At 41.4% G+C, this 27828-nt stretch overlaps 1 protein-coding gene, 1 non-coding gene and 1 pseudogene across 20 annotated transcripts in view; 1 reads left to right on the top strand and 2 right to left on the bottom strand.

Annotated features, from left to right (window-relative positions):
- The window catches only part of SENP7 (SUMO specific peptidase 7), a 221804-nt gene that overhangs the window by 17768 nt on the left and 176208 nt on the right, over positions 1–27828 (top strand). For 13 of the 19 annotated variants that reach the window (XM_035274274.3, XM_035274272.3, XM_078352242.1 and 10 more), the window contains 2 exons: positions 1453–1502; positions 22134–22238. In XM_035274274.3, the coding sequence (XP_035130165.1) occupies positions 1453–1502; positions 22134–22238 (155 nt within the window). The remainder of the gene's footprint in view (positions 1–1452; positions 1503–22133; positions 22239–27828) is intronic. The other 6 variants (XM_078352245.1, XM_078352240.1, XM_078352244.1 and 3 more) reach the window with 1 other exon arrangement.
- LOC118148206 (small nucleolar RNA U13) lies at positions 319–422 on the bottom strand. Its single transcript, XR_004734981.1, has one exon. It is a non-coding gene; the product is annotated as a small nucleolar RNA U13 (small nucleolar RNA).
- LOC118147742 (heterogeneous nuclear ribonucleoprotein A3 pseudogene) lies at positions 25910–26975 on the bottom strand (annotated as a pseudogene).

The following is a 27828-nucleotide window of genomic DNA, read 5'->3' as shown; positions in this document are numbered from 1 at the left end:
CGCCTGTAATCCCAGCACTTTGGGAGGATGAGGTGGGTAGATCACCTGAGGTTGGGAGTTTGAGACCAGCCTGACCAACATGGAGAAACCCCATCTCTACTAAAAATACAAAATTAACCGGGCATGGTGGTGCATGCCTGTAATCTCAGCTACTTGGGAGGCTGAGGAAGAAGAATTGTTTGAAGCCGGGAGGCAGAGGTTGCAGTGAGCCGAGATCATGCAATTGCACTCCAGCCTGGGCAACAAGAGCAAAACTCCATCTCAAAAAAAAAAAAAAAAAAAAAAGCAAATCCAGTGTGGTTCTTTATTTTTCTTTCATGTCAGATGGGTAATGTGCTGATGTGTTAACAAACTTTCAAGGTGGCACATCTCACAGATGGCTGTGAACACCCAGTTATCATGCTCATCAGCTACAAAAGGATCAGAAGTTCTTAATTTTAATGAAATACAGTTTATTGATGTTTTCATTTGTGGTTAGTGTACTTGCGTCCTGTTTGAAAAATCTTTGCCTACCCCAAGATCTTGAAGATATTTCCCTACTTAAATCTAGAAGCTTTATTTGTTTTTATCTTTGACATTTAAATCTATGATTTCTTTCAAATTAATTTCGTGTATGGTGTGAGGCAGTCAAGCATGTTATTCCCCAATTTGGTTATCAAATTGCTTCAGCATCATTTATTTTAAAAATCATCCCTTTCCTATAGAATTGTGTATTTGTCATAAGCAGGTGACGGTGACTATATATGTGAATCTCTACCATTTTTTTTAGTAAAATCTGATATATTCCTGTAGAGTATAAGTTCTAGAAAGCTTGGACTTTTGTCTAATTTGCGCACTATACTGTACTCACTACCTAGCACAGTGTCAGGCACATGATAGACATTGGATTAATATTTGCTGATTGGAAGAAAGAACTCATAAAAGAAAAATCTACAGAAAATCTGAAAAATGTTGGTAAGTAGAATAGAGTTAAGCTGTTCCCAGTTGCACAGCATGCTTACATATGCAGTAGAACTGAAAGTGTTTTTACAGAATATTCTCAGCTTCTAACTTCTAGAATTTCACCTGCTTTTAATTCCCCCATTATAAGAAATTGTCTGATCAAATGGTTCTACTGAACATGAGGTCTTTGGCCAGGGAATTTCTGTTTAGTTCTTAGAGCCGAGTTTTCCTTTTTCTTTTCTATTGTCATCATATATATCTATGTATATCTATCTATCTCTGTATATTGTTTACTGGAGACATTTTGTGAGGATCTGCTATTCTTCTGACACATGAAACTTTTTTGACTTTTATGTTTAGCCCTTAAATTTCTGTAAAATGTATCAGTTTAAATTCTAAACGTAACAAGTTAATTTAAAACAAGGGATGAACGTGAAAAAATCTTCATCAAACTGTTTATCTCATTTAGATGATAAATGATAATTTTTACCATGTCTTTGGTTTTTGTAGAAATCGTCACAGAAGGAAAAAGGAAAAAATCATCTTCTGATTTATCAGAGGTATGCATTTGTTTTGCTTTTAACCTATTATGTTTGGAATTACTAATGCTGAAAGTATTTTGCTGTTAGTCTTTTTATTTATTTATTTATTTATTTATTTATTTATTTATTTATTTTTTTGAGGCTTTTCTCAGAATGTATTTATTGTTAAACAATAAACAATTGTATAATGAAGTTACTACAATAGGTTCTGCTGTAATACTTGTTTTGAAAATACGAGTTTGTTCCAACAAGATCCATATGTTAAGGAAGTGTTTGAACATAATACAATTTCATATTTGTTTGTGTGTGATTTTGTCTACTTGAAACACTAGTTGAATGCAGAAAACTACCCAGATCACCTGAGCTGTGTAAGAATACACAAAACTCACACAGATACACCCCTCAAACATTACCAGTGACCTCAGCCCACTGCCTGAGTTATGAGCCACACCCATCTACATATGGTGTAATAAATTTCCCTTTGATTTCAAATAATGCTTTTTCTGTTATTTCACGACCCATAAGCTGTGACCTTTCTGAAGCCCATTTCCACAAGCAAATGCCATGTCTCTTTCAAGATAAAGGGTTATATTTGCTGTAGTATTTATGCATTTCTTAAACATTTATCATGTGTAAATTCATGCTACCATTTTTTTTTATTGCATTTTACGTTTTGGGGTACATGTGCAGAACATGCAAGATAGTTGCATAGGTACACATATGGCGGTGTGTTTTGCTGCCTTCCTCCCCTTTACCCACATTTGGCATTTCTCCCCAGGCTATCCCTCCCCTGCTCCCCACCGCTGTCCCTCCCCTATTCCCTACAATAGACACCAGTGTGTAGTACTCCCTTCCCTGTGTCCATGTGTTCTCATTTTTCATCACCTGCCTATGAGTGAGAATATGCGGTTTTTCATTTTCTTTTCTTGTGTCAGTTTGCTGAGAATGATGTACTCCAGATTCATCCATGTCCCTACAAAGGACACGAACTCATCATTTTTGATTGCTGCATAATATTCCATGGTGTATATGTGCCACATTTTCCCTGTCCAATCTATCATTGATGGGCATTTGGGTTGGTTCCAGGTCTTTGCTATTGTAAACAGTGCTGCAGTGAACATTTGTGTGCATGTGTCCTTATAGTAGAACGATTTATAGTCCTTTGGATATATACCCAGTAATGGGATTGCTCAGTCAAATGGAATTTCTATTTCTAAGGCCTTGAGGAATCGCCACACTGTCTTCCACAATGGTTGAACTAATTTACACTCCCACCAACAGTGTAAAAGTGTTCCTTTTTCTCCGCATCCTCTCCAGCATCTGTTGTCTTCAGATTTTTTAATGATCGCCATTCTAACTGGCGTGAGTTGGTATCTCCATGTGGTTTTGATTTGCATCTCTCTAATGACCAGTGATGATGAGCATTTTTTCATACGTTTGTTGGCCTCATGTATGTCTTCTTTTGTAAAGTGTCTGTTCATATCCTTTGCCCATTTTTGAATGGACTTGTTTGTTTTTTTCCTGTAGATCTGTTTGAGTTCTTTGTAAATTCTGGATATCAGCCCTTTGTCAGATGGGTAAACTGCAAAAATTTTTTCCCATTCTGTTGGTTGCCGATTCACTCTAGTGACTGTTTCTTTTGCTGTGCAGAAGCTGTGGGGTTTGATTAGGTCCCATTTGTCTATTTCGGCTTTTGTTGCCAATGCTTTTGGTGATTTGTTCATGAAGTCCTTGCCTACTCCTATGTCCTGAATGGTTTTGCCTAGATCTTCTTCTAGGGTTTTTATGGTATCAGGTCTTTTGTTTAAGTCTTTAATCCATCTGGAGTTAATTTTAGTGTAAGGTGTCAGGAAGAGGTCCAGTTTCTGCTTTCTGCACACAGCTAGCCAGTTTTCTCAACACCATTTATTAAACAGGGAATCCTTTCCCTATTGCTTGTTTTTGTCAGGTTTGTCAAAGATCGTATGGTTGTAGATATGCTGAGTTGCCTCCGAGGCCTCTGTTCTGTTCCATTGGTCTATATCTCTGTTTTGGTACCAGAACCATGCTGTTCTGATTACTGTAGCCTTGTAATATAGTTTGAAGTCAAGTAGTGTGATGCCTCCTGCTGTGTTCTTTTTGCTTAGAATTGACTTGGCTATGCAGGCTCTCCCTTGGTTCCATATGAAGTTTAAGGTGTTTTTTTTCCAATTTTGTGGAAACTTGCGGTAGCTTGATGGTGATAGCATTGATTCTGTAAATTACTTTGGGCAGTATGGCCATTTTCACAATATTGATTCTTCCTAACCATGAACATGTTATGGTTCTCCATCTGCTTGTGTCCTCTCTTATTTCATTGAGCAGTGGTTTGTAGTTCTCCTTGAAGGGGTCCTTTACATTTCTTGTTAGTTTTATTCCTAGATATTTTATTCTCTTTGTAGCAATTGTGAATGGCAGTTAATTCTTGATTTGGCTGTAAGTCTGTTATTGGTATATAGGAATGCTTGTGATTTTTGCACATTGATTTTGTATCCTGAGACTTTGCTGAAGTTGCTTATGAGTTTCAGGAGATATTGGGCTGAGATGATGGGGTCTTCTAGTTATATAATCAAGTCGTCTGCAAATAGAGAGAATTTGACTTTTTTCTTTCCGATTTGAATACCCTTTGTTTATTTTTCTTGCCTGATTGCTCTGGCTAGAACTTACTGTACTATATTGAATAGGAGTGGTGAGAGAAGGCATCCTTGTCTTGTGCCAGATTTCAAAAGGAATACTTCCAGTTTTTCCCATTCAGTATGATATTGGTTTGTTGTAAGTAGCTTTCATTATTTTGAGATACGTTTTGTCAATACCTAGTTTATTGAAGGTTTTTAGCATAAAGGGCTGTTGAACTTTGTCAAAGGCCTTCTCTGTATCAATTGAAATAATCATGTGGTTTTTGTCTTTGGTTCTGTCTATGTGGTGAATTATGTTTATATGCTTGTGTATGTCGAACCAGCCTTGCATCCCTGGGATGAATCCCACTTGATCATGGTGGATAAGCTTTTTGATGTGCTGTTGCAATTGGCTTGCCCGTATTTTATTGAAGATTTTTGCATCTATGTTCATCATGGATATTGGCCTGAAGTTTTCTTTTCTTGCTGAGTCTCTGCCGGGTTTTGGTATCAGAATGAGGTTGGTCTCATAAAATGATTTGGGAAGAATTCCCTCTTATTAGATTATTTGGAATAGTTTCAGAAGGAGTGGTACCAGCTCCTCTTTGTATGTCCGGTAGAATTCGGCTGTGAACCCATCTGGACCTGGGCTTTTTTTGTTTGGTAGGCTCTTAATTGCTGCTTCAACTTCAGACCTTATTATTGGTCTATTCAGGGTTTTGACTTCTTCCTGGTTTAGGCTTGCGAGGATGCAAGTGTCCAGGAATTTATCAATTTACTAGTTTATGTGCATAGAGTTGTTTGTAATAAACTCTGATGATGGTTTGAATTTCTGTGGAATCTGTGGTGATAGTTTTTTTTTATCGTTTTTTATTGCATCTATTTGTTTATTCTCTAATTTTTTTTTTATTAATCTGGCTAGTGGTCTATTTTGTTGATCTTTTCAAGTAACCAGCTCCTGGATATATTGATTTTATGAAGGGTTTTCTGTGTCTCTATCTCGTTCAGTTCTGTTCTGATCTTAGTTATTTCTTGTCTACTGCTAGGTTTTGAGTGTTTTTGATCTTGCTCCTGTAGCTCTTCAATTTTGATGATAGGGTTTCAATTTTAGATCTTTCCATGCTTCTCCTGTGGGCATTTATTGCTATATATTTTCCTCTAGATACAGCTTTAAATGCTTGTTCCAGGTCTGAGTTCAAGTCTTGGATATCCTTGTTAATTTTCTATCTGGTTGATCTGTCTAATATTGACAATGGGGTGTTAAAGTCTTCCACTATTATTGTGTGGGTGTCTAAGTCTCTTTGTAAGTCATTAAGAACAAGCCTTATGTATCTGGGTGCTCCTCTATTGGGTGCATATATTTTTAGGATTGTTAGCTCTCCATTTGCTTGGTAAATCTTCCTCCATTTTTTTTATTTTGAGCCTATGTGTATCCTTGCATGTAAGATGGGTTTCCTGGATACAGCACACTGATGGGTTTTGGCTTTTTGTCCAATTAGCTACTCTTTGTCTTTTGATTGGTGTATTTAGCCCATTTACATTTAGGGTTGATATTGTTATGTGTGAATTTGATCCTGCCATTTTGATGGTAGCTGGCTGTTTTGCCTGTTAGTTGGTGCAGTTTCTTCATTGTGTTGATGCTGTTTACCATTGGGTATATTTTTGGAGTGGCTGGTACTGGTTGTTTCTTTCTGTGTTTAGAGGCTCTTTCAGGAGCTCTTGTAAAGCAGGCCTGGTGGTGATGAAATCTGTGAGTACTTACTTGTTCACAAAGGATTTTATTTTCCTTCACTTATGAAGCTTTGTTTGGCTGGATATGAAATTCTGGGTTGAAATTTCTTTTTTTTTAAGGATGTTGAATATTGGTTCCCACTCTCTTCTGGATTGTAGGGTTTCTGCTGAGAGATCTGTTGTGAGTCTGATGGGCTTCCCTTTGTGGGTAACCCGACCGTTCTCTCTGGCTGCCCTTAGCATTTTCTCCTTCATGTCAACCCTGGCGAATCTGATGATTATGTGCCTTGGGGTTGCTGTTTTTGAGGAATATCTTTGTGGTGTTCTCTGTATTTCCTGGACTTGAATATTGGCCTGCCTTGCTAGGTTGGGGACGTTTTTCTTGATGGTATCCTGAAGAATATATTCCAACTTGGATTCATTCTTTCTGTCACATTCAGGTACACCTATCAAACGTAGATTAGGTCTTTTCACATAGTTTAATATTTCTTGGAGACTTTGTTCATTCCTTTTTACGGTTTTCTCTCTAATCTTGCCTTCTTGTTTTATTTCCTTGAGCTGATCTTCGACCTCTGATAGCCTTTCTTCTGCTTGGTCACTTCGGCTGTTAAAACTTGGGTATGCTTCGTGAAGTTCTCGTGTTGTGTTTTTCACCTCCATCAATTCACTTATATTCCTCTCTAAGTTGTCTATTCTTATTAGCATTTCATCAAGTCTTTTTTCAAAGTTCTTAGTTTCTTTGCATTGAGTTAGAACATGTTTTTTAGTTCACAGAAGTTTCTTAATGCCCACCTTCTGGAGCCTTCTTCTGTCAATTCATCACACTCATTCTCCATCCAGCCTTGTTCCCTTGTTAGTGAGAAGTTGTGATCTTTTTTGTAGGAGGAGAAGCATTCTGGTTTTGGGTGTTTTCATCCTTTTTGCACTGGTTTCTTCCCATCTTTGTGGAATTATCCACTTGTCGTCTTTGTAGTTGTTGACTTTCAGATGGGGTCTCTGAGTGGATGTTCAGTTTCTTGATGATGATGTTATTTCTTTCTGTTTCTTAGTTTTTTTCCTGACAGTCAGGCCCCTCTGCTGTAGGACTGCTGAGGTCCACTCCAGGCCCTGCTTGCCTGGGGATCACCTGCAGTGGCTGCAGAATAGTAAGGGTTGCTGCCAGTTTCTTTTTCTGCTATCTTTACCTCAGAAGGATACCCACCAAATGTCAGTCTGAGCTCTCCTTTATGAGGTGACTCTTTGGATATATGGGGGTCGGGGAGCTGCTTGAGGAGACCGCCTGTCCTTTATAGGAGCTCTAGTCCTGAGCTGTGAGCTCCATTGTCCATTTAGAGCTGCAGGGCAGGTACGTTTAAGTCTGTTCAGCAGAACTCATAAACCCCTTTTTTTCCCCAGGTGCTCTGTCATGGGGCGTTAGGGCTTTATTTATGAGTTTCTGCTGCTGCCTTTTTTTTTCAGGGCTGCCCTGCCCAGCGAGGAGGCAGCCTAATCACTGTCTTTCTGCAGAGGCTTTGCTGAGCTGCTGTGGGCTCTGCCCAGCTGCCGTGTGAACTTCCCTGCAGTCCTGTTTATACGGGTGTAGTTAGAACTGCCTCAGCAATGGCGGTCCACCTCTGTAATGGCTGACTCTTTCTGTAATTATTGGTTGCCTCGGCAATGGTGGGCTGCCTCTGCAATGGTGGACTACCTTCATAGTGGTGGAGTGCCTTGGTAATGGTGGATACCCCTCCCCTACAGAGCTGGACCTTCCCAGGTTCAGCTGTGCTTGCCGTGAAAGTCTCAACGCCAAGCGTTTTCAATTGCTGTTTTTTTTTGGTTGGGGTAGGACCAGCCGAGCCTGATCACCTGGATTCCTGCCTCAGAGCCTTTTTTTTTTTTTTTTTTTTTTTTTAGTTTAATGGTCTACTCTCTTCCAGTTTTTCCAGTCGCCACTGAAAAGGCGCCAGGATCTGTGTGATTTCCCATGTGATGACCCACTGTGCCGGGTGAAATAGTAGAGCTGAGATTCATGGAGCTTTTTTGCTTGGGAATCTCCTGGCCTGGCTCCCTGTTTCAGTCACCTTTTTAATCAGATGAATGGGTGACTTTGCCTTATCAGAGCTCCAATCGCCAGCTAAATGGACACCCAGACCAGTGTATTTTGTATAGAGAACCGCTGTGGGCACCGGCAAAACAGCCACGCTGCCCAAAATTGCCATGCCAGCGACCTGTGGGGCTCCTCTGCCTGGGAATCTCCTGGTCTGTGGGTAATAAAAATCTATCTGGAAAGGCGGCATCCACTCACCCTCTGCACTTTCACTGGGAGCTGCAATCCGGAGCTGCTCCTAATCAGCCATCTTGGATCCCTCCCTGAAATTCTTTAAGAATGTTGAGTATTGGACTTCAGTCTCTTCTGGCTTGTTAGGTTTCCACTCAGAGGGCTGCTGTTAGTCTGATGGGCTTCCTTTTGTAGGTGACCTGGCCTTTGTCTCTGGCTGCACTTAATGTTTTTTCTTTCATTTCTACCTTGGAGAATCATTATTATGTGTCTTGGGGTTGATCTTCTTGTCAAGTATCTTGCTAGGGTTCTCTGGTTTCCTGAATTTGAATGTTGTCCTGTCTTGCTAGGTTGGGGAAGTTCTCCTGGATGTTATCTCAAAGTATTATTTTCCAACTTGCTTCCATTTTTTCTTGGCTCTTTCAGATATCCCAGTTAGTCATAGGTTTGGTCTCTTTTCATACTCCCATATTTCTCAGATGTTTTGTTCATTACTTTTCATAGTTTTTTCTCTATTTTTGTCTGCCTGTCTTATTTCTGAAACACAGTCTTGAAGCTCTGAAATTCTTTACTCCACTTGTTCTACTCTGCTACCAATACTTGTGATTGCATGGTGAAGTTCTTGGGCTGTGCTTTTCACCTCTTTCAGGTCATTTATGTTCCTCTCTAAACTGGTTATTTTGGTTAATACTTTCTATATTGTTTTATTATGATTCTTAGCTTCTTTGCATTGGGTTAGAATATGCTCCTTTAGCTCAGCAAATTTATTACCCACCTTCTGAAGCCTCCTGCTGTCAGTTCAGTCATCTCAGCCTCATCCCAGTTTTGTGCCCTTGTCGGAGAGGCCTTGTGGTCATTTTAAGGGGAAGAGGCACTGTAGCTTTTATTTTTTAAGATGGAGTCTTGTTCTGTTGCCAGACTGGAGTGCAGTGGCGTGATCTTGGCTCATTGCAACCTCCGCTTCCTGGGTTCAAGTGATCCCCTGCCTCAGCCTCCTGAGTAGCAGGAACTACAGGGACTACAGGCTGGAGTGCAGTGGTGTGATCTTAAATCAGTGCAACCTCCACCTCCTGGGTTCAAGCTATCCTCTGCCTCAGCCTCCTGAGTAGCTGGGACTATGGGCGGTGCCACCATGCCTGGCTAATTTTTTGCATGATCTCCTGACTTTGTGATCTGTCTTCCAAAGTTCTGGGATTATAGGCTTGAGTTACTGTGCCTGGCTGGGACTCTGGCTTTTTGAGTATTCAGTATTTTTTCATTGATTCATTCTCATCTTTGTGGTCCTATCTACCTTTGATTTGCTGACCTTTGAGTGGGGTTTTTGTGGGGTCTTTTTTGTGATGTTGTTTTCTGTTTGTTTTTTATTTAACAGTCAGGCCACTCTTCCATAGGGCTGCTGCAGTTTTCAGGGGGTCCGTTCCAGACCCTTGTTGCCTTGTTCTCTCCCATATCTGGAGGTGTCACCAGTGAAGGCTGCAAAACCCCAAAGATGGTAGCCTGCTCCTTCCTCTCGAATGTCCATCCCAAGGGGGTACTGAGCTGTTGCCTGCCTCAGTGCGCCTGTAGGAGATGGCTGGAGACCCCTCTTGGGAGGTCTCACCCAGTCAGGAGGGATAGTTTAGGGACACACTTAAATAAGCACTCTGGCTGCTTTTTGGCACAGTAGGTATGCTGCATTGTGGGGATACCCTTCCTGGTCCAGACCATTTGGGTTCTCCAAAGCTGAGTCTACTGAACCACAGAGATGGTGGCTGCCTCTCCATCCTGGAACTCTCTCAGAGGGAGGGATCAGGACTCTGTCCATAAAACCCTGGCTGGATTGGCTGAATCCTTCACCAGGGAGGTCCCACCTCGTAAGGAGGAATGGATCAATGTCCTGCTTAAAGAAGCCATCTGGCCACAATCTTGCAAAGCCCCTGTGCTCTGTTGTGGGAGACTCTTCCTCGTCCGTACTGTCTATGTCCTCTACAGCTGGCAGGCTGACTGCAGTGGTTGGCCGCTGCCCCTTCCCTGGGACCTCCATTTCAGGAGAGATCAGAGCTCTGTTGGTATAACCCTAATTGAAGTGGGTGAAGCCCCTGCAGGGAGGTCCTGGCCAGTGAGAAGGAATGGATCCAGGTCCCTCATAAAGCAGCAGTCTGGCCAGGATCTGGCAAAGCAATTGTGCTGTGTTGTGGGGGACGCTTCCTCATCAGGAGTGTTTGGATTCTCCAACACTGGCAGACTGGAATAGCTGAGTCTACCCAACTTCATAGATGGTAGCCACCTCTCTCCCCAGGAACTCTGTCCTGTCTCAGGCTGATTCCAGCCTGTTGCCATTGGCTGGCTGGACTTCCAAGTCAGTGTGTGTTAACTTGTGAGGTGCCCTGGAGGTCAGGCCCACAGAACAGTGCAGGTTGGCTCTCTGGATTCAGCTCCCTTCCAAGGGATATGTATGAGGAATCTCTCATCTGCCAGGGATCCCAGGGCTGGAGTATGTAAAACTCCTGAATCTCTGTGTGTGCCTGAGCATCCGCTTTGTCAAGATTCTGCACAGCTCTATGTATCGGACCTTGGGTTCATGAGCGGATCTCCTGATCCATGGCTTGCAAAGATCTGTGAGAGAAGCTGGTTTCCTGGGCAGGGTTGCACGGTCACTCACTGTTTCTCTTAGCTGGGGTTGGTGGTTCCTTTGGCTCCATGCTGCTTGACCCATAGAGAATGAAGAAAAGCAGGAGAGGCAGTCACAATGCAAGAACCTAGATATTTCAGTTGTAGGTGCTGATTTCACTCCCTGTTTTCATTCTTCTCTGTGAGTGCTGTGGACCACAGCTGCTTCTAATTGGCCATCTTGGCCCCTCCCCCAGTGAACATTCTTAATGGTTCCTTTATATCCTATTATATTCGTGTATCATAATTTGACTACTGTCCTGTCACTGTATTATTTTTCAGCTATTTTCAGGTTTTTTTTTTTTGAGACAGAGCTTTGCTCTTGTTACCCAGACTGGAGTGCAATGGTGCGATCTCGGCTCACTACAACCTCTGCCTTCTGGGTTCAAGCAATTCTCCTGCCTCAGCCTCCCGAGTAGCTGGGACTACAGGCATGTGCCATTATGCCCAGCTAATTTTTTTGGTATTTTTAGTAGAGATGGGGTTTCACCTTGTTGACCAGGATGGTCTCGATCTATTGACCTCGTGATCCACTCTCCTTGGCCTCCCAAAGTGCTGGGATTATAGGCATGAGCCACTGCGCCTGGCTAGGGTTTTTTTTTTTTTTTTTTATTTAAGACGGAGTCTCCCTCTGTCACCCAGGCTGGAGTGCCATGAAACTGTATCGGCTCGCCTCCACCCCCGCCTCTTGGTTCAAATAATTATCGTGCCTCAACCTCTTGAGTAGCTGGGATTATAGGCGTGGAGATATATATATATATATTTTTTTTTCTGAGATGCCTGGCTTTATTTTTTTCCCCTGAGACAGAGTTTCACTCTTGTTGTCCAGGCTGGAGTACAATGGCACTATTTTGGCTCACTGCAACCTCTCTGCCTCCTCGGTTCAGGTGATTCTCCTGCCTCAGTCTCCCGAGTAGCTGGGATCACAGTCATATGCCACTATGCCCAGGTAATTTTTGCATTTTTAGTAGAGACAGCGTTTCACCCTGTTGGTTAGGCTAGTCTCAAACTCCTGACCTCAGGTGATCCACCTGCCCTGGCCTCCCAAAGTGCTGGGATTACTGGCGTGAGCCACCATACTCGGCCCATTGTTGTATTTTTTTTTTTTTTTTTTTTTAATTTTTTATTGGATTATAGGTTTTGGGGTACATGAGCAGAGCATGCAAGACAGTTGCGTAGGTACACACATGGCAGTGTGCTTTGCTTTTCTTCTCCCCTTCACCCACATTTGGCATTTCTCCCCAGGCTATCCCTCCCCACCTCCCCCTCCCACTGTCCCTCCCCTTTTCCCCCCAATAGACCCCAGTGTTTAGTACTCCCCTTTCTGTGTCCATGTGTTCTCATTTTTCATCACCCACCTATGAGTGAGAATATGCGGTGTTTCATTTTCTGTTCTTGTGTCAGTTTGCTGAGGATGATGTTCTCCAGATTCATCCATGTCCCTACAAACGACACGAACTCATCATTTCTGATTGCTGCATAATATTCCATGGTGTATATGTGCCACATTTTTCCAATCCAGTCTATTATCAATGGGCATTTGGGTTGATTCCAGGTCTTTGCTATTGTAAACAGTGCTGCAATGAACATTCGTGTACATGTGTCCTTATAGTAGAACGATTTATAGTCTTTTGGATATATACCCAGTAATGGGATTGCTGGGTCAAATGGAATTTCTATTTCTAAGGCCTTGAGGAATCGCCACACTGTCTTCCACAATGGTTGAACTAATTTACACTCCCACCAACAGTGTAAAAGTGTTCCTTTTTCTCCACATCCTCTCCAGAATCTGTTGTCTCCAGATTTTTTAATGATTGCCATTCTAACTGGCGTGAGATGGTATCTCAATGTGGTTTTGATTTGCATCTCTCTGATGACCAGTGACGATGAGCATTTTTTCATATGACTGTTGGCCTCATATATGTCTTCTTTCGTAAAGTATCTGTTCATATCCTTTGCCCACTTTTGAATGGGCTTGTTTGTTTTTTTCCTGTAAATCTGTTTGAGTTCTTTGTAAATTCTGGATATCAGCCCTTTGTCAGATGGGTAGACTGCGAAAATTTTTTCCCATTCTGTTGGTTGCCGATCCACTGTAGTGACTGTTTCTTTTGCTGTGCAGAAGCTGTGGAGTTTCATTAGGTCCCATTTGTCTATTTTGGCTTTTGTTGCCAATGCTTTTGGTGTTTTGTTCATGAAGTCCTTGCCTACTCCTATGTCCTGGATAGTTTTGCCTAGATTTCCTTCTAGGGTTTTTATGGTGCCAGGTCTTATGTTTAAGTCTTTAATCCATCTAGAGTTAATTTTAGTGTAAGGTGTCAGGAAGGGGTCCAGTTTCTGCTTTCTGCACATGGCTAGCCAGTTTTCCCAACACCATTTGTTAAACATGGAATCCTTGCCCCATTGCTTGTTTTTGTCAGGTTTATCAAAGATTGTATAGTTGTATGTATGTTGTGTTGCCTCCGGTGCCTCTGTTTTGTTCCATTGGTCTATATCTCTGTTTTGGTACCAGTACCATGCTGTTTTGATTACTGTAGCCTTGTAGTATAGTTTGAAATCCGGTAGTGTGATGCCCCCCGCTGTGTTCTTTTTGCTTAGAATTGACTTGGCTATGCGGGCTCTCTTTTGGTTCCATATGAAGTTCATGGTGGTTTTTTCCAGTTCTGTGAAGAAAGTCAATGGTAGCTTGATGGGGATAGCGTTGATTCTGTAAATTACTTTGGGCAGTATAGCCATTTTCACGATATTAATTCTTCCTAACCATGAACATGGAATGTTTCTCCATCTGTTTGTGTCCTCTCTGATTTCGTTGAGCAGTGGTTTGTAGTTCTCCTTGAAGAGGTCCCTTACGTTCCTTGTGAGTTGTATTCCAAGGTATTTTATTCTTTTTGTAGCAATTGTGAATGGCAGTTCGCTCTTTATTTGGCTTTCTTTAAGTCTGTTATTGGTGTAGACGAATGCTTGTGATTTTTGCACATTGATTTTATATCCTGAGACTTTGCTGAAGTTGTTTATCAGTTTCAGGAGTTTTTGGGCTGAGGCAATGGGGTCTTCTAGGTATACTATTATGTCGTCTGCAGAGACAATTTGGCTTCCACCTTTCCTATTTGAATACCCTTTATTTCTTTTTCTTGCCTGATTGCTCTGGCTAGAACTTCCAGTACTATATTGAATAGGAGTGGTGAGAGAGGGCATCCTTGTCTAGTGCCAGATTTCAAAGGGAATGCTTCCAGTTTTTGCCCATTCAGTATGATATTGGCTGTTGGTTTGTCATAAATAGCTTTTATTACTTTGAGATACGTGCCATCGATACCGAGTTTATTGAGGGTTTTTAGCATAAAGGGCTGTTGAATTTTGTCAAATGCCTTCTCTGCGTCAATTGAGATAATCATGTGGTTTTTGTTTTTGGTTCTGTTTATGTGGTGAATTACGTTGATAGACTTGTGTATGTTGAACCATCCTTGCATCCCCGGGATGAATCCTACTTGATCATGATGAATAAGTTTTTTGATTTGCTGTTGCAATCGGCTTGCCAATATTTTATTGAAGATTTTTGCATCTATGTTCATCATGGATATTGGCCTGAAGTTTTCTTTTCTCGTTGGGTCTCTGCCGGGTTTTGGTATCAGGATGATGTTGGTCTCAAAATGATTTGGGAAGGATTCCCTCTTTTTGGATTGTTTGAAATAGTTTTAGAAGGAATGGTACCAGCTCCTCCTTGTGTGTCTGGTAGAATTCGGCTGTGAACCCGTCTGGACCTGGGCTTTTTTTGTGTGGTAGGCTCTTAATTGCTGCCTCAACTTCAGACCTTGTTATTGGTCTATTCATAGTTTCAGCTTCCTCCTGGTTTAGGCTTGGGAGGACACAGGAATCCAGGAATTTATCCATTTCTTCCAGGTTTACTAGTTTATGCGCATATAGTTGTTTGTAATATTCTCTGATGATGGTTTGAATTTCTGTGGAATCTGTGGTGATTTCACCTTTATCATTTTTTATTGCATCTATTTGGTTGTTCTCTCTTTTCTTTTTAATCAATCTGGCTAGTGGTCTGTCTATTTTGTTGATCTTTTCAAAAAACCAGCTGTTGGATATATTGATTTTTTGAAGGGTTTTTCGTGTCTCAATCTCCTTCAGCTCAGCTCTGATCTTAGTAATTTCTTGTCTTCTGCTGGGTTTTGAGTTTTTTTGATCTTGCTCCTCTAGCTCTTTCAATTTTGATGATAGGGTGTCAATTTTGGATCTCTCCATTCTCCTCATATGGGCACTTATTGCTATATACTTTCCTCTAGAGACTGCTTTAAATGTGTCCCAGAGGTTCTGGCACGTTGTGTCTTGGTTCTCATTGGTTTCGAAGAACTTCTTTATTTCTGCTTCCATTTCGTTGTTTACCCAGTCAACATTCAAGAGCCAGTTGTTCAGTTTCCATGAAGCTGTGTGGTTCTGGGTCGGTTTCTGAATTCTGAGTTCTAACTTGATTGCACTATGGTCTGAGAGGCTGTTTGTTATGATTTCTGTTGTTTTGCATTTGTTGAGCAGTGCTTTACTTCCAATTATGTGGTCAATTTTAGAGTAGGTGTGATGTGGTGCTGAGAAGAATGTGGATTTGGGGTGGAGAGTTCTGTAAATGTCCACCAGGTTTGCTTGCTCCAGGTCTGAGTTCAAGCCCTGGGTATCCTTGTTGATTTTCTGTCTGGTTGATCTGTCTAGTATTGACAGTGGAGTGTTAAAGTCTCCCACTATTATTGTGTGGGAGTCTAAGTCCTTTTATAAGTCATTAAGAACTTGCCTTATGTATCTGGGTGCTCCTGTGTTGGGTCCATATATGTTTAGGATCGTTAGCTCTTCTTGTTGTATCGATCCTTTTACCATTATGTAATGGCTTTCTTTGTCTCTTTTGATCTTTGTTACTTTAAAGTCTATTTTATCAGAGATGAGAATTGCAACTCCTGCTTTTTTTTGCTTTCCATTAGCTTGGTAAATCTTCCTCCATCCCTTTATTTTGAGCCTTTGTGTATCCTTGCATTTGAGATGGGTTTCCTGTATACAGCACACTGATGGGTTTTGGATTTTTATCCAATTTGCCAGTCTGTGTCTTTTGATTGGTGCATTTAGTCCATTTACATTTAGGGTTAATATTGTTATGTGTGAATTTGATACTGCCATTTTGATGCTAAGTGGCTGTTTTGCCTGTTAGTTGTTGTAGATTCTTTATTATGTTGAAGCTCTTTAGCATTCAGTGTGATTTTGGAATGGCTGGTACTGGTTGATCCTTTCTATGTGTAGTGCCTCTTTTAGGAGCTCTTGTAAAGCAGGCCTGGTGGTGACAAAATCTCTGAGTACTTGCTTGTTCGCCAAGGATTTTATTCTTCCTTCACTTCTGAAGCTCAGTTTGGCTGGATATGAAATTCTGGGTTGAAAGTTCTTTTCTTTAAGAATGTTGAATATTGGCCCCCACTGTCTTCTGGCTTGTAGTGTTTCTGCCGAGAGATCTGCTGTGAGTCTGATGGGCTTCCCTTTGTGGGTGACCCGACCTTTCTCTCTGGCCGCCCTTAGTATTCTCTCCTTTATTTCAACCCTGTTGAATCTGACGATTATGTGCCTTGGGGTTGCTCTTCTTGCGGAATATCTTTGTGGTGTTCTCTGTATTTCCTGCAATTGAGTGTTGGCCTGTCTTGCTAGGTGGGGGAAATTTTCCTGGATGATGTCCTGAAGAGTATTTTCCAGCTTGGATTCATTCTCTTCGTCCCCTTCTGGTACACCTATCAAACGTAGGTTAGGTCTTTTCACATAGTCCCACATTTCTTGGAGACTTTGTTCATTCCTTTTTGTGCTTTTTTCTCTGATCTTCGTTTCTCGTTTTATTTCATTGAGTTGGTCTTCGACTTCAGATATTCTTTCTTCTGCTTGGTCAATTCGGCTATTGAAACTTGCGTTTGCTTCGCGAAGTTCTCGTATTGTGTTTTTCAGCTCCTTTAATTCATTCATATTCCTCTCTAAGGTATCCATTCTTGTTATCATTTCCTCGAATCTTTTTTCAAATCTTTTTTCAAGGTTCTTAGTTTCTTTGCATTGATTTAATACATGATCTTTTAGCTCACAAAAGTTTCTCATTATCCATCTTCTGAAGTCTAATTCCGTCATTTCGTCACAGTCATTCTCCGTCCAGCTTTGCTCCCTTGCTGGTGAGGAGTTTTGCTCCTTTCTAGGAGGCGAGGTGTTCTGGTTTCGGGTGTTTTCCTCCTTTTTGCGCTGGTTTCTTCCCATCTTTGTGGATTTGTTCGCTGGTCGTCTGCGTAGTTGCTGACTTTTCGTTTGGGTCTCTGAGTGGACACCCAGAATGTTGATGATGAAGTATTTCTGTTGCTTGGTTTTCCTTCTACCAGTCTAGCCCCTTCGCTGTACGACTGCTGAGGTCCGCTCCAGACCCTGCTTGTCTGGGGTGCACCTCTAGTAGCTGTGGCACAGCGAGGGATGCTACCAGTTTCTTTTTCTGCCCTCGTCGTCCCAGGATGATGCCTGCCTAATGTCAGTCTTTTGGATATAGAGGGGTCAGGGAGCTGCTTGAGGAGAGAGTTTGTACTTCATAGGGGTTTAATTGCTGAGCTGTGCACTCTGTTGTTCATTCAGGGCTGTTAGGCTGCTATGTTTGATTCTGCTGCAACAGAGCTCATTAAAAAACTCCCCCCTTTTTTTTTTTTTCTCAAATGCTCTGTTTTGAGGGGTTTGGGCTTTATTTTTGGATGTCCGATCAGGTGTCCTGCCCAGCTAGAAGGCAGACTAGCCACTGTTTGGCTGCCGAGGCTCTGCCCTGCTGTTGTGTGATTCGTGCTGTTCCTGCCGGCTCTGCTGTGGTCTCCGCCACGCCCTGTGGTGGAGTCTCTTTGTTGTAGCGTGTTGCCTCAGCAATGGCAGGCTGCGTCAGCAGTGGGCGTGTATCTCAGTAGGGACGGGTTGCCTCGGCAACGGCTGGCTGCGTCAGCAATGGGCGTGTATCTCCGTTGGGGCGGGTTACCTTGGCAACGGCTGGCTGCGTCAGCAGTGGGCGTGTATCTCAGTTGGGGCGGGTTGCCTCGGTAGTGGTGGACGCCCCTCCCCCACAGAGCGTCTCGGACCATCTGCCCGGGATACTTTGAAATCGCGGTTTTGTTCGTCCCACTGGGCATCCCAATTCCTGCAATCCCCTGGGCTGGGCTACTGTCCAAGTCTCATTCAGTCTCAAGTCCAGCCCTCTCAAGTCTCAGGTTGCCGGTTCAACAGGGCACCCGGACAAGCGCGCCCTGTGGGGATTGCTGGGTAGGGCCGGCCGCCGCCGCCCCGGCTGCCGGCTTCGCCAGGCAGACCTACTGCCTGGCGTCCCGTGTTTCTTTTATACTTGGGAGTTTCCCCGTTCTGTGGGCAACAAAGATCAGTCTGGAAATGCCGCTCTGACTCACCGTTTGCAGATTCAACGAGAAGAGCTCCAATCCTGGGTTGTTCTCACAGCGCCATCTTGAGTCCTCCCCCCCATTGTTGTATTTTTATTAGAGATGGGATTTCATCATGTTGGCCAGGCTGGTCTTGAACACCTGACCTCAAATGATCTGCCTTCCTCAGACTTCCAAAGTGCTAGGATTTAGGCATAAGCCATTGCACTCAGCCATGTTTTTCAGGTTTTAAAATTATAGTTAGTACTGGGTTTTATAATGGAATTATAATATTGGCTTTGCAGAATCATTAATAGCTTAGAATCTTTGTTGATTATACATAGTTGAGGCCATGATTAAAGTTTGTCTAAGAATAGATAAGATTATAACAAAACATTTACATTGTTTTTGATCAGTTAATTATTAAGAAAAAATGAGTATAGGAAAAATTGACAGTAGAGTAATTGCATCTGAAATTTGCTCGTCCCCCTAAACCCCTAGCAAAATTGGAGTGAAAGATCTAGACCTGAAATTTATTGAAGGTGCAGTAGAGATTTTTCAGAGCTTTAAATGTTTATTTTTTTCCTTGCCTTTAATAATTGCATGATTTTCCTATTTGAAAAACTGGAAACTATAGAACACCAAAATGAAAATAAAAGTCACCTCTCTTATCACTCAGGGATAATCACATTTTAACATATTTTGTATAGTTCTTCCATGTTTCCTTCATTTTTCTTGTGTTTAAATCACTTTATTGAGATATGATTGACATAAGAAAAGCAGTAATATTTACTGTATATAACCCGATGAGTCTGGAGATAAGTATACATGCATGAAACCATCACCACAATCTGTGTCATAAACATGTCTACCATCTCCAAAAGTTTCCTCCTGTCCTCTTTATCATTATTTTTTTGTTAACACTTTTACATAAGATCTACCCTCTTAGCAAATTTTTAAGTATACAATACAGTATTGTTAGCTATAGGCATCATGCTGTACGGTAGATCTCTAGGACATACTCATCTGTGTAACTGAAACTTTGTACCCTTTGATTAATATCTTCCTGTTTCCTAGCCCCCAGTTTCTGGCAATCACTATTCTATTCTCTGTTTCTATGAGTCTAACTATTTTTGATTCCCCATGTAAGTGATATTATGTAGTATTTGTTCTTCAGTGTCTGGCTTACTTCACTTACCGCAATGCCTTCCAGTTTCATCCATGTTGTTACAAAGGGTAGGGTTTCCTTTTTAAGACTGAAAAAATATTCTGTACACACGCACACACACCCCATATTTCTTCATTCACGTAGTCTGGAATCATCTTAAAGACCTGATCACTCACCTGTGCTGGGAAGACTCAAACATTTTAGTACAGCTTTATCTCTTTTTAGCCTCTCCACGTGATCTTTTAAGTATAGCAGCCATAGAGTATGCAAATTTCTCAGTTATTGGTTCAAGGGTCCCAAGTTATGTGCACTGAGAGAAGGAGGGGAGGAAAGGAAAGAGAATACATGAATGTGTGCAAGCCAGGCTGAAGCTGTATTGCTGTTTATGATTATCATTGGAAGTCACAGGCCTACTCAGATTCAAGAGGAAAGGAACATAGTCCTGATGTTGGAGGACTGTCAATATCAAATTGTAAGAAGAGCATGTGGGGTAGCCATCTCTAGAAAAGACAGTATGGCACAGAATCTAGTATAGGGTAAATACCCTACTTAAAAAGGATCTGTGGGTATGAACAGCCTAAAGGCCTTGTCTTAATCCCTGGGAAAATAACTGTTGTTTCCTAATTAAAATTTGAGGCAAATGATTGATTTAGAGATAAAATTTTCCGGTCTAAATAGCAATTAATAATTAAGAAGTTATTGGTAACCAGGAGGATTAACTTTGGCCCTCATTGGTGCTAGTGAAATAAAAAAGTTGAGATAAGCATTCTTCAAATTTATTCTGTCCTCCTGACTTGGGCTTTTTCTTTTAGAAATAATTTTATGAATCGTTACTGGTTGTAGTTGATATAGTGATTTTTTTTTTTTTTTTTTTTTGAGACAGAGTTTCGCTCTGTCACCCAGGCTAGAGTGCAGTGGCGTGATTTAGGCTTACTGCAACCTCTGCCTCCTGGGTTCAAATCATTCTCCTGTCTCAGCTTCCTTAGTAGCTAGGATTACAGGCATGCACCACCACGCCTGGCTAATTTTTTGTATTTTTAGTAGAGATGAGGTGTCACCATGCTGGTCAGCCTGGTTTCAAACTCCTGATCTCGTGATCTGCCTGCCTTGGCCTCCCAAAGTGCTGGGATTACAGGCATGAGCCACTGCGCCCAGCTGATATAGTGCTTTTTATATGTTACATTTTATAGCCTGAACTTGAAGCTTAATTGTCATTTATAACTTTATTTTGGCTGGATGTGGTGGCTCACACCTGTAATTTTGGCACTTCGGGAGGCTGAGGCAGGTGGATCACAAGGTCAGGAGTTTGAGACCAGCCTGGCCAACATGGTGAAACCTCATCTCTACTAAAGATACAAAAAATTAACTGGGCGTAGTGGTGCGTGCCTGTAATCCCAGCTACTTGGAATGCTGAGGCAGGAGAATTTCTTGAACCTGGGAGGCAGAAGTTGCATTGAGCCAAAATTGTGCCATTGCACTCCAGCTTGGGCAACAGAGTGAGACTTCATTTCAAAAAAATCAAAACAAAAACGAAAAACTTCATTGTAATGTGGAAGCTGGGTATTCATATTCTAAACAAATGATTTTTTTTTTTTTTTGAAACTTAGAGTCCTGCTCTGTTGCCCAGGCTGGAGTACAGTGGGGTGGTCACAGCTCACTGCAGTGTCTGCCTCCCAGGGTCAAGCAGTTTTGCTGTGTCAGCCTCCTGAATAGCGGGGATAACAGGCGCCTGCCACAACATCTGGCTAATTTTTAGTAGAGACGGGGTTTCACCATATTGGCCAGGCTGGTCTTGAACTCCTGACCTCGTGATCTGCTTGCCTTGGCCTCCCAAAATGCTGGGATTACAGGCATAAGCCACCTCGCCCAGCCTAAACAAATGATTTTAATCTCATAGCTACAATCTGTGCATTCATTCACTTGTTTATTCATCATGTCATGAGCCACACACTGTGGAGATTCAAGGGTGAATAAGGCATGGAGTAATCTTTAAGAAGCTCTGCTTTTTGGAGAAGAAGACTATGTAGACAGATAACTCTAATATAGTATGATATGTGTAATATAAATAATGCAATATAATATATAACACATTTTTAACATATTATATATAACAGTGTAAATAATGTAATGTAAATAATAATATATACTGTAACATTATATATAATATATAACATAACATTAATATATGTATAACATTATATTATAAATAATGCAGTACCAAGTACTGATATTCAGAGAAAGGAATGCTTGGTGTGGCAGTGATGGTTGTGTGGATAAAATAGTAATTTTGACAAGAATATGGAGTACTTTGCTAGGAAGAGAGGGAAGGGCATTCTAGATTGAGGGAACAGTATATGCAAAGGTTTAGAGATACAAAATAATATGATTTGTTTGAAGAAGGTTGGTTCATTCTGGGTTGCAGAATTTTTGGTGTGTGTGATGTGAAGGAGCCCAAATTGTAAAGAGTTTTATCTGTAAGTAATGGCTGCCATTGTTGAATTTTAAGTATTGCAGCCATAATTAGATTTTTTGTATTAGAGAACTCTGGGGCTGACATTTGAAAGATTAAAAGGGGAAGAGACAGCAGGCAAGAGAATAGTTAGGAAGCTATTGTGATTCTTCTTTCATCTCCTTTCAGAGTCAAGGAGAGGTTTTGTTAAAAAAATAAAATTATATTAATTACATATAAATTAAGCACTGAATTTAAAACTCTTAGCAGATTATTAATGCAGAGTAATATAATGGTTCTGTTAGCTGAATTAGCTCTTATATATATAGCTCTTATATAAACTAATTATTTTCTCATCTTAGTTTCAGATAAGAAAGATGTTAAAAGCAAAACCAGAGGATGTCCATGTTCAATCACCACTGTCCAAATTCAGAAGCTCAGAATGCTGGAATCTCCCGTTGCAGGGGGTAAATAAAATTAAATTCTTTTAAGTATATATAGTTTTATTTGGTATGTTTAAAATATTTTAAGAAAGCTAAATTTTTATTTTCTAATATGTCCCTTTTTTGTTTTCTTATGTTATTTAATTGCAGATTTTAGTTTATTTTTAGCATGTTGAAATGATACTTCGAGGTTAGGCACTTGAGTTTAAAATTATATGTACATTATACATGGTTAATTTCATGAAATTTAATATTGTTGCTGGGTGTGGTGGCTCACGCCTGTAATCCAAGCACTTTGGAGGCCAAGGCGGGTGGATCACCTGAGGTCAGGAGTTCAAGAACAGCCTGACCAACATGGTGAAACCCCATCTTAAAAAAAAAAAAAAAGAAATTTAATATTGTTGTGAAATAAATTCTGCTTTAAATTTACTAAAACTTTTATAGGATATAAACTTTTATAGTTTTATAGAATTGTTTGTTTTTATGCTGTTGATCCATTTTAAGTTTGAGAGTGTATCTTTTTTTTTTTTTTGAGACGGAGTTTCACTCTTGTTACCCAGGCTGGAATGCAATGGTGTGATCTCGGCTCACTGCAACCTCCGCCTCCTGGGTTCACGCAATTCTCCTGCCTCAGCCTCCTGAGTAGCTGGGATCACAGGCACGCGCCACCATGCCCAGCTAATTTTTTTTTGTATTTTTAGTAGAGACGGGTTTTCACCATGTTGACCAAGATGGTCTCGAGCTCTTGACCTCGTGATCCACCTGCCTCGGCCTCCCAAAGTGCTGGGATTACAGGCTTGAGCCACTGTGCCCGGCCTGAGAGTGTATCTTTTAAAGAGTAATACAACTATATTTCAAAAGATACTTTGATTATAAATCTGGACTTCATTTCACTTTTAAGCGTTATAATCAGGCCTTCATGAATAAGGCTTAAGATAGTGCTTTTTTGTGTTTTGTTTTTTAACTTTTAAGTTCAGTGGTACAAGTACAGGTTTGTTCCATAGGTAAACTTGTGTCATGGGGGTTTGTTGTACAGATTACTTCATTACCCAGGTATTAAGCCTAGTTCCCATTAGTTTTTTTCCTGATACTCTTCTTTCTTTCATCCTCCAACCTCTGAAACGCCTCAATGTGTGTTGTTACCCTCTGTGTGTCCATGTATTCTGATCATTTAGCGCTCACTTATAAGTGAGAACATGCAGTATTTGGTTTTCTGTTCCTGTGTTAGTTTGCTGAGGATAATGGTCTCCAGCTTCATTCATGTCCCTGCAAAGGACGTGATCTCATTTGTTTCTATGGTCACACAGCATTCTGTGGTATATATGTACCACAGTTTCTTTAATCTATCATGGATGGGTATTTAGGTTCTTTAGAGACAGGGTCTGTGTTGCTCACATTGGAGTGCAGTGACACAATCATAGCTCACTGAATCCTTGAACTCCTGGGCTCAAGTGATCTTGCTGCCTATCATCCTGAGTAGCTAGCACTAGAGGCATGTGCCACAATGCCTAGCTACTTAAAATTTTTTTTTGTGGAGGTGGAGTCTTGCTGTGTTGCCTAGGCTGGTCTTGAACTTCTGGCCTTAAGCAGTCTTCCTATTTTGTTCTCCCAGAGTGCTCGGCATGAGCCATTGTGCCTGGCCTTGGAATGTGGAAGTCCAAGATGAAGGTGCCGGCAGGGTTGACTTTTGAGGCTTCTCTACTTGGATTGCAGATGGCTATCTTTTCTGTGTGTCTTCACATGGCTTTTTCTCTGGGCACATGTATCCCTAGTGTCTCTTCTTACTATAAGGACATTAGTCCTATTGGATTAGAACTCCACCCACATGACCTCATTCAACCCCTTTTAAGGCCCTATCTCTGCATACAGTCACATTGGGAGTTGGGGCTTCAACATATGAATTTTGGAGAATACAATTTAGTCCATAACTGTAATATTCATTTAGGATACATAGAGTATATAACACATTTTAAGTTATCTTAAATATAGGTATTGTATGTTACAAGAAAAATTAACCATTATTTATTTATTTATTTCAAGACAGGGTCTTGCTCTATCACCCAGGCTGGAGTGCACTGATGTACTCATGGCTCACTGCAGCCTCAGCCTCCTGGGATCAAGCTGTCCTCCCACCTCAGCCTCCTGTGTAGCTGAGATTAAAGGCACATACCACCATGATTGGCTAGTTTTTAACATTTTTTTGCAGAGACAGTTTTGCTGTGTTGCTCAGGTGCTCCTCTCGCCTCAGCCTTCTGAAGTGCTGGGATGACAGGCATGAGCCCCTGAACTTGGCCCTATTAAGAGTTTCACTCTTGTTGCCCAGGTTGGAGTGCAATGGCATGATCTTGGCTTACTGCAACCTCTGCCTCCTGGGTTCAAGTGATTCTCCTTCTTCAGTCTTACGAGTAGCTGGATTACAGGCATGCACCACCACACTTGGCTAATTTTGTACTTTTAGTAGAGATGAGGTTTCCGCATGTTGGTCAGGCTGGTCTTGAATTCCTGACCTCTTGGTGATCTGCCTGCCTTGGCCTCCCAAAGTGCTGGGATTGCAGGCATGAGCCACTGTGTCTGGCCTCCTATTAACCATTTTTAAAACTTGTTCTTTTATTATTTATTTACCTATTTTTAGAATTTGTTCTGCTAAAAAAAAGCTTGTTCTTAGAGGAGAGATTTGTCCTCAGTATTTGTTACTACTACAAAAGTAGTGTAAGAGAACATTTAGAAATTTTGTTATTAAATAATACATTTGTTAGTTTGTATTGGATACAAAGAGTACATAAAAAGGGAAACAATAAAGGAGACCAGATGCGGTCAGTTGTGGAGACCCCAACCCAGGAGGCGCTGAAGGAATTAAGAAACAGAAACAGGCCGGGCGCGGTGGCTCACGCCTGTAATCCCAGCACTTTGGGAGGCCGAGGCGTGTGGATCACGAGGTCAAGAGATCGAGACCATCCTGGTCAACATGGCGAAACCCCGTCTCTACTAAAAGTTCAAAAAATTAGCTGGGCGTGGTGGTGCGTGCCTGTGATTCCAGCTGCTTGGGAGGCTGAGGCAGGAGAATTGCCTGAACCCAGGAGGCGGAGGTTGCGGTGAGCCAAGATTGTGCCATTGCACTCCAGCCTGGGTAACAAGAGCAAAAACTCCATCTCCAAAAAAAAAAAAAAAAAAAAGAAACAAAGATAGAGTGCAAAAGTGGGAATCAGAGTGGGACATCAGGGGACTGACAGCATTCCCAGCTGAAAGCCCAGAGCAGACTCTTACCCATGTATTTATTCTTTGTGAATAAGTGATTATTTTTAATGAGCAGGTACCACTACCTGCTCATTTAATTTTTTATTCCTGGTACCACTACCACAATTTACACGGCAATATACCTGGTGTAATGAAAAGAAAAGAAAGACAAAGACAAAGCCACAACAGATAAAAGACTTCAGGAGTATACATCTAATTACACTACATTGTAGTAATCAGTAGCTGCACTTTTTGCAAACTGTGGCTGTGACAGTCCTGAACAAGAAGGGTTTCCTGTTCAAGCTGCAGTAACTTTTCTGACTAGGGATCATCGCTCCTTCTTTGGCAGATTTTTAGTTTCTCTAATGCATTTGGGATGACTGTCTCAAAGTAACCTACAGCTTTCCTGACAACTTCTCACTCTCTTTCCTCCTAAGAACTGTAGCCCTTTTCTGCTGTTTTTAGAACCTTCTGCTACCACATCCATCATTTCCACCACCGGATCCATAACCACGCCATAGGGATTGCCCAAGCTTCTTCCACCAAAACTGACGCCTTTCATGGGCCCATAATTTGATTGCTGTTGTTCACTATAATTTCCAAAATCATTATAGTTCCTACCACCACCATAGTTGCCACTGGCAAAATTTCCTCCTTCATTGTAACCATCATATCCTCCACCATTGCCACCATATCCACCACCTTGGTTTCCATATCCTGGTCCACCACCACTAGAGCCCCCTATACTACTATAACCAGGACCCCCGCCATAGTTGCCACCGTCACCTCCAGATCAATGATATCCACCATCGCCTCCTCCATAACTACCTCTGCTGCCACCACCTCCACCACTGTAACCCCCTCTTCCACCAAAGTTTCCACCGTGGCCAAAATTACCTCCACCACCTCCAAAGTTTCCTCCGCGACCCATAAAATTGCGAGATTCACCTCCACAACCTCTCTGTGATCCAGCAGACCGCATCTCTTGTTTAGAAAGGGCCTTTTTCACTTCACAGTTATACCCTTTAATAGTGTAGTAATTCTGAACAACATTTTTATCAACTGTATCATGATCATCAAAAGTCACAAAAGCAAATCCTCTTTTTTCCACTCTGCCTGTCTTCCATAACTTCTATGGTTTCAATCTTGCCATACTTTTCAAAGTAGTCTCTCAAATTATACTCTTCTGTATCTTTTTTCATACCACCAATAAAAATTTTCTTCAGTTAGATGGGCACCAAGCTTTACAGAATCCTCTCTGGCAACAGCTCTCTTTGGTTCCACTATACATCCATCAACCTTGTGTGGTCAAGCGCACATTGCTGCATCCACCTCGTCAACACAAGAATAAGTCACAAAACCAAAGCCCCTGGAACATTTTGTTTGGGGATCTCTCATTACCACACAATTGGTGAGTGTGCCTCATTTCTCAAAATATTCTCTCAAACTATCTGTAGTTTCAAAGCTCAGACCACCAATAAGCAGTTTTCTCAACTGCTCTGGGTCCTTTGTATGATGGCCCTCCATTTTGAGACCAGACTTGGGTCTTCCAACTTGAGTTCGATATCTCTATGTTTTTTCATAGGATAAAGATAAACTAGGCAAGCAGCTAGTGCCTGTTCGCTACTAATTAAAAATAAATTAGAAAGTATTTTTATGAGAGAGAAATGGGGGCAGAGTCATGTATCCTGTGTTTGAAGAACTGGTTTAATTAGTGCATGACTGGTATATGTTGTTTACTGTTCTCTCACACCCTGAGCAGTTTTCTGCCTGGGGATGGCTTGGTGTTCCTTGCCATCATTAGTAAATGATATAATCCATCACACACATCAAGACCTGTTCCCATCAACCAGGTGAATTCTGTTTACTTAAAAAGAAAATAATATATTTGCATAAGGTTAGAAATTTGGGCTGTGTAGAAAGGTACAAGGTGGTCTGGTTGTGGTGGCTCACACCTGTTATCCTAGCACTTTTGAGAGGCTGAGGTGGGAGGATCCCTTGAGCCCAGGAGTTGGAGACCAGCCTGGGAGATATAGCAAGATTCTTTTTCTACTAAAAATTAAAAATCAAGCTAGACGTAGTTGCGTGCACCTGTAGTTCCAGCTACTCAGGAGGCTGAGATGGGAGGATTCCTTGAGCTCAGGAGTTCAAGATTGAAGTGAGCTATGATTGTGCCACTGTACTCCAGCCTGGGCAACAATGAGACCCGTCTCAAAAAAAGCAAAAACAAAAACAAAAACATACCCATACACCACCCCCCAACACATGTAAGATGAAGCAAATAAAATCTTTCTGTCCTTTTTTTTTGTCTAAAGGCAACCACTATTAATGAGCTTTTTTCATTTATTTCAAGAAAAAAATGGGTTTATATTGTTTTAAT

This window comes from Callithrix jacchus, chromosome 15 (genome assembly GCF_049354715.1).
Source record: "Callithrix jacchus isolate 240 chromosome 15, calJac240_pri, whole genome shotgun sequence".
NCBI lineage: Eukaryota > Metazoa > Chordata > Mammalia > Primates > Cebidae > Callithrix > Callithrix jacchus.
This window is presented reverse-complemented; position numbering and strand designations above follow the sequence as displayed.